The sequence below is a fragment of the Callorhinchus milii genome, unplaced genomic scaffold (genome assembly GCF_018977255.1).
Source record: "Callorhinchus milii isolate IMCB2004 unplaced genomic scaffold, IMCB_Cmil_1.0 Scaffold8, whole genome shotgun sequence".
Lineage (NCBI taxonomy): Eukaryota > Metazoa > Chordata > Chondrichthyes > Chimaeriformes > Callorhinchidae > Callorhinchus > Callorhinchus milii.
The window spans coordinates 17,931,808-17,943,861 of NW_024704749.1; the positions used below are offsets into that span (position 1 = coordinate 17,931,808).

The 12,054-nt window shown below is 51.0% G+C and overlaps 1 protein-coding gene across 1 annotated transcript; it reads right to left on the reverse strand.

Moving 5' to 3' along the window:
• Positions 1–253: 253 nt before the first annotated feature.
• ajm1 (apical junction component 1 homolog) lies at positions 254–11,826 on the reverse strand. Its single transcript, XM_042337407.1, has 2 exons — positions 11,777–11,826; positions 254–3,309 (listed from the first exon to the last, which is right to left on the reverse strand). Exon 2 carries the CDS (start codon positions 3,249–3,251, stop codon positions 279–281), a length of 2,973 nt encoding a protein of 990 aa, XP_042193341.1. The 5' UTR covers positions 3,252–3,309; positions 11,777–11,826; the 3' UTR covers positions 254–278.
• Between the last annotated feature and the right edge of the window lie 228 nt (positions 11,827–12,054).

Here is a 12,054-nt window from a genome sequence, read left to right on the forward strand (position 1 = left end):
CCTCCACCCCTCCCACTCTTGCAGTGGGTGACAACCATTCTTTAAACTCCTGGCTCTGGGGAGAACGCGGGTTTAAAAAGCCGACACTCAAGAAGGCAGGCTCCGCCATTTTTTAAAATAATATATCCAGCAAAAAGTGTACAATATATTAATCGCCTTCCCTCGATAACAAAATACATATGTACAAATATATTAAATAAGTTTCCAACAAAGATTCTGGTGATGGGACAGATGTGAGAGACCCGGGCGGTCGATCGGTCGATCGATCGATCGATCGTTCACATGATGTCCTCCAGCAGGTTGGGTTTGCCCACCCAGTCCAACGTCAATGGCTCGGAGGCAGCCATAATCATGCACATGAACTGCTTCCCAGTCCTTTTGTCAATGGGGTAAATGGTGGTGGGAGTGAACCTTTTGTTGCTCTCTACAAATTCGCACAGATCCTGGTAGATGTTGGGGTACTCGTGCCGCAGGAAGACCCCCCGGATGCGAAGCTCCCGCTGCACGTTGATGAAGCACACCTCCCTGGCCTTCCTCCCCACCTCCCCCTCCTTGTCGATGTCCACCGTGCCGGGCGGAGGTGTCAGGATCAGCGTTTCCATCTCGTTGTCCTTGAAGACCTTTTTCTCCGGGCTGGCCGAGGCCAGGGAGATCTTGGCGAACCTCCGGACGGTCGGCGTCTGAAGCCGGGGGGAAGGGTTCTCGGGCACTTTCTGCCCCAGGGCGATCGACACGTTCAACAGGAAACACTCCTCTGGGTCGTACTGCTTGCCCGCGTCTTGGATCTCCTTGGAGTACTCTCCCAAGTTGTCTGCGTAGCCTTCGAGCTCCCTGACGGACATGTAGGTCGGGGCCAGTACCAGGCTCTCCAGGCCGTACTGGATGAAATTTTCGGCAGATCCCGGGTTGGGAAAACCGAGGAATAGGACGCCCTTCCCCCGGGACAGATAGCCCATCCGAGCAATGCGGGAAAAGGCCTTGTGAGCATCCTGGTTCTCCCGGCAGATGCGCAACACCCGCTTGCAGGTGCTTCCGACCCGACCATACACACAGCACTCCTTGTGCATCTCCCAGTCCTTCTTCCGGCAGTTCCTCGAGCAGTAGTAGGTGTAGCAGCTGTGGCACGACTTGAAATAGAGGCGGGCATTGAACAGTGTCTCCGTCAGTCCGCACTTCAGATTGGAGCACATCATGGTGTCCACGTCGTCCGAGCTCTGGTCTTGAGGGGGACCGTCGGAGGCCATGGGGAAACTGGGGCTCCGGAGCATGCCTAGAGCGTGCCCCCCGATCTCTCGGGCCAGATCCGACGAGATTAAGCCACCGGTGAAAGGAAACCCTTTCATCTTTTGGGGTTCGGTCGTGTGCACGACGCCCTTCCTCAGGTCAAGCTCTGCAGGGTTGTCGTTGTCGGTGATGAGTTTCCTCAGCTGGTCCACCAAGGTGTCCGCCTCGCTGGGTCTCCTGCTGGCCGGGGTTTTGCACGTGTCGATGACCAGATCGGCCAGGACGTCATCCAGCTGCGGCTGCTGATGCGGAGAGCCGTAAGCGACGTTGTCGCCCGTGTCCCTGACCGTGTCTGCGTTGCAGGACAGCAGATCGTTGAACGAGGCGCTCAGGCTGTTTCCCGCGTCGGTGGCCTCGCCCCCGCCCGGGTGAAACCTGGCCCTGTTCAAGCCGTTGCTTCTGATGTCGTTGTCGGTGATGGTGATCTCGGGCGTGATGTACCATGACCTGCCCACGGCATTCCTGCCTCCGTCGCCGTGAACCTTCTCGATGATGGAGCTCTCCGACAGCGACAGGGCGGCGTAGCGCTTGGGCGACCTGGACAGGTTGACCACAATGGGTTGGCGTCTGCCGTCTGGCGAGGGAGCCCTCCTCTCGGGGGACTGCTGCAGGTTCTCGTAGCTCAGCCCGTGAGCCACCGAGAACTCCCGGTGTCCTCCTCCTCCCCCTCCTACAGGAGACAGGATGTTGTCCCAGGATTTGGAGTAGGAGCGAGTGTCTGTGCAGATTCGCTGCTGGTCCATGATGCCGTACATGGAGCCATGAGGGGACAGAGAGCCCACTCTGCCGTCCCAGTGCGACAGGATCTGGGGCGTGGGGTAACTCTGATGGGGGTGGGCTGCCCGATTGGTACCCCACCAGTCGTGGAAATGCATGGGCGAGGTGTACCTCTGCTGGGACATCCGGCTGGAGTCCTCGGTGTAGTAGACGTTGGGTTGGCCGTACTGACGGCAAGGTCTCCTGACCTCCGGGTAGTTATACTCGCTGAACACGGGCTGCGGGGGGACCACCTGTGGGGCCCCCCGTCTCCGGTCCTCCCTGTAGTAACGATGCGGAGAGTAGTTGCTCTGCGTCGAAAGCGTCCAGTAGTCGCCGCCGTAACTCTCGGCCGGCGAGACCGTCTTGACGAACCTGCGGCCGGCCGGCACTGTCAAGCTCCTGCCCGGCTGCATGTGCCAGTTGGACACGTTGACCTGTCTCTGTGGGGTCTTCAGACCCCGCGGTGGTTGGGGGTGGTGAGTCGTGACCTCGTCCGGCTTGATGTCTACTCGGTATCTGACGTGAGGCTTGGCCGCTTGGTTCTCCTCGTAGCTCTCATAGTTCTCACTCACGTAGAGCGGTGGGTAATGGCTGGCCTCCCCTCTCTGCGGCTGGAGCTTGATGGGATGGACCTCGTTCATCCTGTACTTGGACGTGTAATAAGCGTCCCTTCTGGGAGAGGTGTCCACCCTGCGCTGGGACTCTCTGGGCATGCGCAGGGCATCACGGCCTCTGCGCATCAGCTCTGGAGAGGCAACCTGGACAGGTCTGAAGGTGGTCTTCACCCTCGGGGCGCTCCTGGACCTCAGTCTCCTCTTTGGCTCTGGTTTGGGGACCTCCCTGTGTTCCGCGCTGTAAGCGCACAAGCGACTGACCACCAGATCGGGAGCAGAGGAGCGGTGGTAGACCTGCCTTCCCAAGGAATCCCAGCTCGTCTCCGGGCTGGCCGTCCGCCTCTCCGTCTGCCTGTAAGGAAGTTCCTCCATGGAGTTTCCAGCTTCCTGCTGAGGTTCCAGCGAATCCAGGAAGTCAAAGCTTCTGCACTGCCGCTTGTTAACGTATTGCTGAGTGTCCTGCAGAGCGCTGGAGGTGAGGCGGTCACATTTTCTCTGGGGTGTGTAGGCTTTGGGTTCACCTGGCATCGGGCTGACTTTCAAATCTCGGTGCACGGTAGATAACAGTATGTCAGGCGGGTCTGTCCGTGTCATTTTAAAGGAACTGTAATCTTTGCTGAACTCGCTCAGATCCTTGCAAAACGGGGTGACCCTGCAATGAGAGACCACAAACGTTTATCGGGGGGTCTGTTTCCCTCTCAGCCTTTCGTAGCATCTCAAACCCTGCCTTTGCCTAGAACAAAGCCTGCGATTAAGGTTATTTAAAGCAACCAAGCCGACTTGGCCTAAATGTATCGTGCTTTTCCCCTACAAAATACCCAGTGACTGCTCCACTTCGCAATAAATCCTGTGAAGCTCTTTGAGCCACTGACGATGTGAAACGGTGCCGCGCCTGACGGTAATAGCACTGATCTTTGCATTTGGTACAGCGCCTGATCACGTCGGAAGGACGTCTCAAAGCGCTTCGCAGGATTTACTGTGAAGTGGAGGGACTGTGTATTTGTAGGCAAACGTGGCAGATACCCCACAAACAGCCATGGAGTGACCGACTAATTTTATTTGGGGGATTGTCGGCCAGGACACATGCAAATGCAATGTTATTATTTTATTATCTATTATTTATTAATGTTATTATTTTACATTTCGCAGGGCTGGACTGCTCACCACACTGAACCACTGGAACGCCCCCAAGTCTCGCTCGCATCTGAGCAGACTGCCTTCTGCTGTTAAGGAATCCAATCAGAAATCAAGGCGTAGTGATAAATAATAATGATCCTTACATTTGCGACAGCGCCTTTCATGAGCGTCAGCCCACCAACACAACCCCAACATCAAACGCACGTTCAGAACCAGGCTTCATCTAAACCCCTCGTGATCTTGCAGGGCTCGCAGATGCTATTCTGCAAGAAAGACACGATGTAAACGCAAATTGCTTTTGCGGTGAGACCGGCGTCTAACTTAACTTCAACCACCATGGTTTGCCTCTTTTTGAATGCCATTTTGTCCCAAACCACTCGAAGCTTCAAATATGTCCGCGCCATTAGTCCTTACAAACCCTTGCGGGAGAGCAGTGAAACTTATTTCGTATTTGATTAGAGTCACGCAGACTAGAAACCTTCAATGAGTAATCAAATAATCAGACTCAAACCTTTTTTTCCTCCTCGGCTGACGTTACCGTTTGTGTTCAGAAAAGTGCATTATTTTGCACTTATCCACGTTAATATCTCTTGGCCCTTATTTGCCTTAGTTCTGCCATCATTGCTGCTCGTAGACATTCTTTCCCACTGTTACATTCGCTCTCGTTTCACATCGCCTGTTGCCCCTTGCGTCACCCTGCTATTTATTACCTTGTTCGTTTTTAAAATAATATTGCTAACGTTTCTCCGTAAATAACAGTTTCACTTTCCTTCACGTGCCTTCAGGTCCGCGTGCCCGATAATAATCCCTCAAGAAAAAAACAGACAAATAAATAAATAATAATTTGGTCACTGGCTGTTTGTGGGCCGCTGCTGTGCGCAAATGGCTGCCACATGCTGCCCACAAAATATACAGTCAATTCACTTCACTTTATATTGTGTGAAGCGCTTTAAGACGTCTGGAAGCTGTGAAAAGTGCTGCATCAAATGCACAGATTATTATTATTATTGTACGCCATAGCGATGGTCCAGCATGGCCTGTTACTTCATCCTCACCTTCGCCACTTAGGAAATCCCACGGCCTCGAACCCGGCATTAAAACTGTGGCAAAAACACTCTTCTCCTGTGTTCAGTGAAACGAGTCTTTTTTTTAAAAAATCATCTCAAGTACGCACAGTCTATCCAGATCACACCTCGCACCGCTTCACATTTCCCCGCCCCATTTTGCAGGAGTCACAAGCTGTTCCGACAACGCCTTCCCCTCTTCCTCGCTCGCTCAGCCGAAGAAAGCAAGGGATTGATTTTAAAAAATATTAAAAGTAAATGACACGGCGGTTTACTCAGGGGTAAGTAGGAACCCGGTTGTTAGTCGACTGGCGGATCGCTTTCCGGGGATAATAATCCCTTCAAAAGAAAACAAGATGTGGTCACTCAATCCACGGCTGTTTGTGGGGACGCTGCTGTGCGCAATTGGCTGCCGCGTTTCACCCACAAAATATACAGTCAATTCGCTTTATAGTATATTCTGTGAAGCGCTTTGAGACGCCTCGAAGACGTGAAAAGCACCAAATCAAATGCGAGGATCATTATTCTTCTAATTCTATTCTATGAAGCGCTTTGAGATGTCTCGAAGACGTGATAAGGCGCTATATCAAAGGCAAGGATTATTATTATTTACAGCTTATGTATTATATATCTTGAGGCCACCCACCTCATCCGCAGTACACCTCCTCGCTGGTGCAAACGCACAAGTGGAAGTGAGTACTGGTTGTTTTTCGGTGTACAGCCCGGACAAGGAGAAGCTAGTGTGTGGGGGTGATGCCAGGATACTGGCGGGCACAGCAGTGTTGACAGTTCTGCCATCGCATGCCACCTGCACATTAACAGAACAGAAGCCCTTCCTGTCACGGCGCAACCTCACATTCTCAGCACAGACGGAGTCGTGCGTTCGAGTGAGTAAGTCATCTCTGATTGCAATTCATTCTTCCCCAAGACCTTCAATCTTCCTTTACGCGGGGTACTGGATTGTGCGGAGGAGGGAAAGGGGTAGCATTTTATACATTAAGATGCCTCCAAGTGCTATCCTGATCATTGGTTTGGGGTTTACAGCTGCCGTGTTGTAGGGAAACCCAACAGCCAAATGTGTGACAAACACACATGAGGTGAGTGATCAATTTATCTATTCTCGACAATTGCTGTTCAGGTCACTGGGAGAAACCGCCTTCTGTTAGCCTGGCTCATCTGGTAGCAATCTCACCTCTTGAGTCAGAAGGTTGTTGGTTCAAGACTGCCTGGAAAGGGCGGTGCAAACAGATTCAATAACAACTTTCAAAAGGGAATTACATAGGTTCTTGAAAAGGAAAGACTCGCAAGCACGTGGGCAAAGAGCGGGGGAGTGGGTCTGATCGGGCAGCTCTTTCAAAGAGCCGACACAGTCACGATGACCCGAATGGCCTCCTTCTGTGCTGTAATATTCTATGATTCTCTTCTATAAGGACCCACGTCAGGACTTTGAACTCCAATAATCTAGGCTGATGGTCCGGTACAGGGCTGAGGGTGCGTCTCATTGTCGGAGATGCCATCTTTGGATGAGATATTAAACTGCTGTTTGGGGCACAGCGCTCTGTGCAAATTGGCTGCCGCGTTCTGCAAAATACGCCATTACATTACATTACAACGTACGCCGTGAAGCACTTTGAGATGTCTCAATGATGAAGTGTTGTGTCAAATGAAAGGTTGATTGATTATTATTATTAAAGCACAGAACACAAAAAGAGACTTGACTACCATCCCAGAACTGCAACTAATGGTCCTTACATTTGACAGTGCCACCCTCCTGACATGAAAGGCGCTATNAAAAACACAAGGATTTTTAAAATCATTTTTCTCTTCTATAACAGTATCATCGGATTGTCTGCCCGGACACCAGGAGAAACTCCCTTCTCTTTTCCAATAGTTTCACGAGATCCTTAACATCCTTAACGTTGAAGAACAGGGAGCTGCTTGGGTTAACATCTCGCTTGAAGGATGGCACCTGGCAACATAGCTAACGCTCCCCCAACACTACACTGGAACGTCAGCAGAGCCTAAGAGCCCAAGTCCTGACCATTGGGATCCACAACTTTCTGACCAGAGGCGAGAGTGTTATGAACTAAGCTCCGCAGGCAAATAAGACACCTGGAGCTCGTGGTTCTCACTTTCACACGAGTCAACGTGTTTGTGAGAAGAGAAAAAAGCGAACGAAGAAACAAACATGTTTTTCTGGCTCCTGTCGTTCCTCCCTTAATGAGCTGCTGCATGTGCTTCTGACGCACGTTCTGGTGTGTGTCACAACTGAACTGTAAGGACCTATTTTTGTCGATTGCACGTCGTGTATTCCCACAGCTCACCTCACATGTGTCAATGGGAATAAATAACCTTCAGTGTTCCTAAGAGAATCTGAAGATAAGAATAATAATAATCCTTGCGCCTTAACATGTCGTCGAGACGTCTCAAAGTGCTTCACAGAATATACTGCAAAGTGAATTGACTGTATACTCTGCAGCAGGCAATTGCGCACAGCAGTGTCCCACGAACAGTTGGGATTGAGTGACCAAATTATTGTTATTTTTAATTATTTAGAAGGTATTATTACCCCCATAAAGCGATCTGCCAATCGACTAACAACCGGGTTCCTACTTACTGCTCGGCAAACAGAGGCGTGTGGAGCAAGGACTACCGATGGTGGGGAAGGGCAGGGGGAGATGGAGAGTCCGCTGAGCGGAGGGAGCGGGCAGGTCGGTATGGAGTTAGCAGGTCACAGGAGTAAGGTGGAGCAAGGGCATGGAGGGCTTCGAATGCGAGGACCAGGTTCCATTCCTGGCAAACCTTCACTGCATTTACTCTCAGTACACGGTTGCTAACATGGGGTTGGCCAAGAGTGAAGCCCCCTCCCCCTCCCCCCACCCCAAAAAAATAAAAAATAAAAGGCAAGCCTGAAAATCCAGGGTCTTATTTCAGACGATAAGAGAATTCGGGAAATCTCCGTAAAGCCGATTTGGGAGCTGGTTTCCCGCACTGACCAGGGGGAGCAATTTCCGGATTCAAGTATAAGTAACATTCTTTATAACCACAAGAGTAGGGCATTTCCTTGCCTTTTCTATTCCTGAGCTCTTGTGATAAATTCCAGCGTTCCATTAGCCTTTGTGATTGCCTCTCTGTGTGTAATGCATTGTGCAGCAGTTCTATTGATGGAACCTATTACGTTTCCAGCGAGCCTTATTCGCGGACGTTAAGAGAGAAAGGACAGGATCAGCTCTATGATTAAACAACCACCCACCCCCACCACTATGATTGAACAACCCGTCGAAACTCAGCTTCCAGGCCTTCCCTTGAAGAATAGTCAGTTGGTGGTGGGAGGAGTGGGAGGAGTGGGAAGTGGGGGGAAGGACGTACCATAGGAAAGGTAGTGGAAACGCATTGAACGAGGGTAGGAGGGGTGAGAATAATTAGTCTCAAAGTGCTTCACAGAAACTACAGTCAATTGACTATATTTAGTGGGCAAAACGCGGCTGCCAACCGCTATATACCTCCGGGTTGGAGTTCCAAAGAGTGGGGGGTGGGGGGGGGTGGTGGTGGCACAAAGGCTGAAGGCTCCACCGCTGATGGTGGGGCGGGCAGGGCAGGGGGGAGACATGGAGCAAATCTGTGCCCACCGAGCGGAGGGAGTGGACAGGTTGGTAGGGTTTTAGGAGGTCACAGAGATAGGGAGGAGCGAGAGACTGTGGAGGGCAAACCATGCACAGCAGCACTGAATGCTCGTGGATAGCCACTGACTTGGGATTCCCGGTGTTGCCTCTCCTCTTCCACATCAACAACAACTCGCATTTATATCGCGCCCTTCACCTGGTTAGCGCCCCAGAGCGCTTGGCAGTGGTGGAGTCTGACGCCGAGCCAAGGGGATAGGGAGGGGGCAAACATCTGCCCCATGTGAAGACGACCGCAAATACGCACAGTGTCAAATTCACACCACAAGCAACGGTATTAATGAACCATTTCATTGGAGTTCCTTAAAAAAAACATTGACCTTCAAAAAGCAACTGCAGGTTAGAGATGTCACAGCCAGACAGCGTGCGATCACATTGCAAACAAGCAGCGCAGGGAGTGGGCAATGTGAGTGTTACCTTAGCCACGGGGAGGCGGGAGAGAGGGCGGGGGATGGAGGTAGAGATTGTGGGCTAAATTCGCAGGAGAAGATAGGTTAAAAATACTTAATTCAGACACTTTTTCCCTTAGGAAATTCCTCTCTTTCCACACACACGCGCACACCCACCAAACACCCACCCGAAATGGTCTTCCCAAACACAAGACTGGTGTCCCCGAGAGTACTTAATGCCAGGAGGAGGTTGGTCCACCAACAACTGATGTCCTTGCACAGCGCCTTATCGCGTTGTCGAGATGTCTCAAAGAGCTTCGCAGGATACACTGTAAAGTGAATTGACTGTATGTCTTGTGGGCGAAACGCGGCAGCCAACTGCGCCCAGTAGCGCCCCACAAACAGTCGTAGATTGAGTGATCAATTTATTTATTTTTTTGGAAGGAATTATTACCCCCGGAAAAGCAATTCGTCAATCGACTATCAACCAGGTTCCTCTTCACTGCGAGGTAAACAGAGACGTGCGGAGTAAGGAAACCTGACTATGGTTTCGCCCGACCGGGAATCAAATCCAGGTCCTCTCTCTTGTGAAGCGAGTGCTCTACCCACAACAATACAGGACTCAGATTGAGGGGGCGTTGAGGGGGAAGGAAGGTAATGGATTCGGGGGCGGGGGGAATGGGGGCAGGAGAGGAAACACTACCGTGAATCTGATTGGTTTCAGGGACAACCTTTCTGCCTGCTACTGGGAATCAAGCCTCCGAAATCTTAATCACAATATGGACTCTTACACATCGTCCAAACACCATGCTTGTCCTTCAAAGGTTTGCAAAGGGTTTCCTTTAAAGGTTCATGCACACACACCAACATTTTACCGACGAGAAACCCTGACAAACGCTGTTCAGACACCGCACCGCACCGCACACGCTTCGGGGTTTGCCAGATTATTAAAACATATTCAGTGGTCCAAAGTCCATCCAGAACGAGCCCAAAATCTTGCCTCCTATGGGGAGCAGAGTGCCCCAATTTAAGTTACAAATTAAAACTGTGTGAGGAAGGCGGGGGGTGGGGGGGGGAATCGTTTTGCAGGATTAAATTAAAAAAATGAAAGGTTAGGCAACCGCCCAAAGTGTTTTTTTCACGCACAGTACAGTAAAAACCCACCCAATCTGGCTGCAGAGTGTTGGAGAGAGAGATGGAGAGAGAAAGATGGAGTGTGGGGGGGTGGGGGAGAGAGGCATTTAACTCTCAAAATCAACTGAATACAAATTAGCTTGTGCACAATTACATAATACTTTAACTCTTCCAGGGCCGCAACCAAGCTATTGCAATGGTTTAAGGGCTTCCATGTCTGACTGGTGTGTGTGTGTGTGTGTGTGTGTGTGCGCGCGCGCGTGTGTGTGTGTGCGTAGATGAAACACGTACAGTTCGCTCGAGACACGGAAGACGCGAGTGACCATATGTAGCGGCGAACAGCGAGGGATTTTGTTACGGATTAACCAGAATTTTTGCCCAAATTAACCATCTTATTTCAAACGGGGGCGAGCACAAGTGAATCGGGGCCAGGGGTCCGGGTTTGACTGGCGTCCGGCTTAAGCTGTTCATATAATTGCACAGAGCTAATGTAAAGGGTAGGCTGACAGAGACTGGGCTCAGGTACCACATCGCACCTGTTACACCACATCCTTCAAACAGTGAACTAGAGAGAGCGAGAGTGAGAGAGAGAGAACCCCATCCCCATTCCCCCCAACCACCCCCGCCATCAGCAGGCTTTCAACATGGATGAGGAGACAAGCTCCACAAGAACAGAGGTGGCTGTGATCTATCTGCACGTGGGTGCCTGGGAGTGGGGGGGCGTCAGAGAGAGAGGGAGCGAGAAGGAGGGGGGAGAGAGAGAGAAAGAGAAGGAGGGAGGGCGGGAGGGAGGGAGGGAGAGAGGGGGAGAGATCCTCAAACCCACTGGAGTTGGGTTAATACCTGATGACCGACAGATATCGACACTTGAGATAAATACAGTATGAGCATCGCTAATTCAAGATCCACATCAAATACACCAGCCGGCGGGAGCCTGGGAATGTCAAGATTCCCACTCTGGGCTGTGCCTATCCCAATGCCATTCCCATTGCGGGCTGTGCCTATCCCGATGCCATTCCCTCCCCACCCTGCGCCTTATTCTAAGGCTATTCCCACTCTGGGCAGTGCCGATCCCAATGCTGTTCCCGCTCTTGACTGTGTCCTTTCCCCAATGCTCTTCCCACTCTGGGATACACCTTTTCCCCAATGAAATTCCCAATGGATGACACAGCCATGGAACGAAATGGATCCGTGAGCACCGGCACATCGCAAAGGGTGTGTGTATGGGTGTGTGTGTGTGTGTGAGACAGAGAGAGAGAGAGACAGACAGACAGACAGAGATACAGACAGACAGACAGACAGACACAGACATTCCAGCAGTAAAATCTTATTTCAGTACCAGACGAATGAATGAACACCACAGATCAGTGTTCCAAAGCCCTTTGCAATTCGTCTCAAACACACACACACACACACGACACACATCACAATAATAATAATGACACATATGTTAACTGAAATGACCAGAAAACCATTCACAGCCACAAACTGGGGTTCTAACGCACAGGTTTGCACCATCAGAAAAGGCTGAAATCTAATGCAAAAAAAAGGGGGTCTCTCCCCCTCTCCCCCCCCAACCCCATTCCCCCCCCCCCCCCCTCTCTCTCTCTCTCTCCCTTGCATTAGAGAGAGGGAGGATGGAGAGAGAGATGGAGAGGAGAGAGAGGGAGAGGAGAGAGAGAGGAGAGAGGGAGAAATAAATCACTCTCACTCACCTTCGCCCACATTCATCTGCACAGCTTCTCTCCCTCCCCTCCCTCCCTCCCTCCCTAATAAAGCTCTCCCTCTGTTATGTTCTCTGTGCGATAAATCCTCGTTGGTCGATTCTCATTTGCTTTCCTGTTGCTGTTGAGGCGTCTCCTGGTACCTGGTGCCATTTAACAACTGCTCCCTTTCTTTTTCTCTCTCTCCATATATATATATATATATATATATATATTTATATCTCTATATCTCTTATCTCTGCATCTATATAGTTGTCCCACTGTGTATA

Coding starts and splice junctions, on each gene's coding strand:
- ajm1 (XM_042337407.1), bottom strand. CDS start 3,251: ATGACACGGACAGACCCGCCTGACATACTGTTATCTACCGTGCACCGA.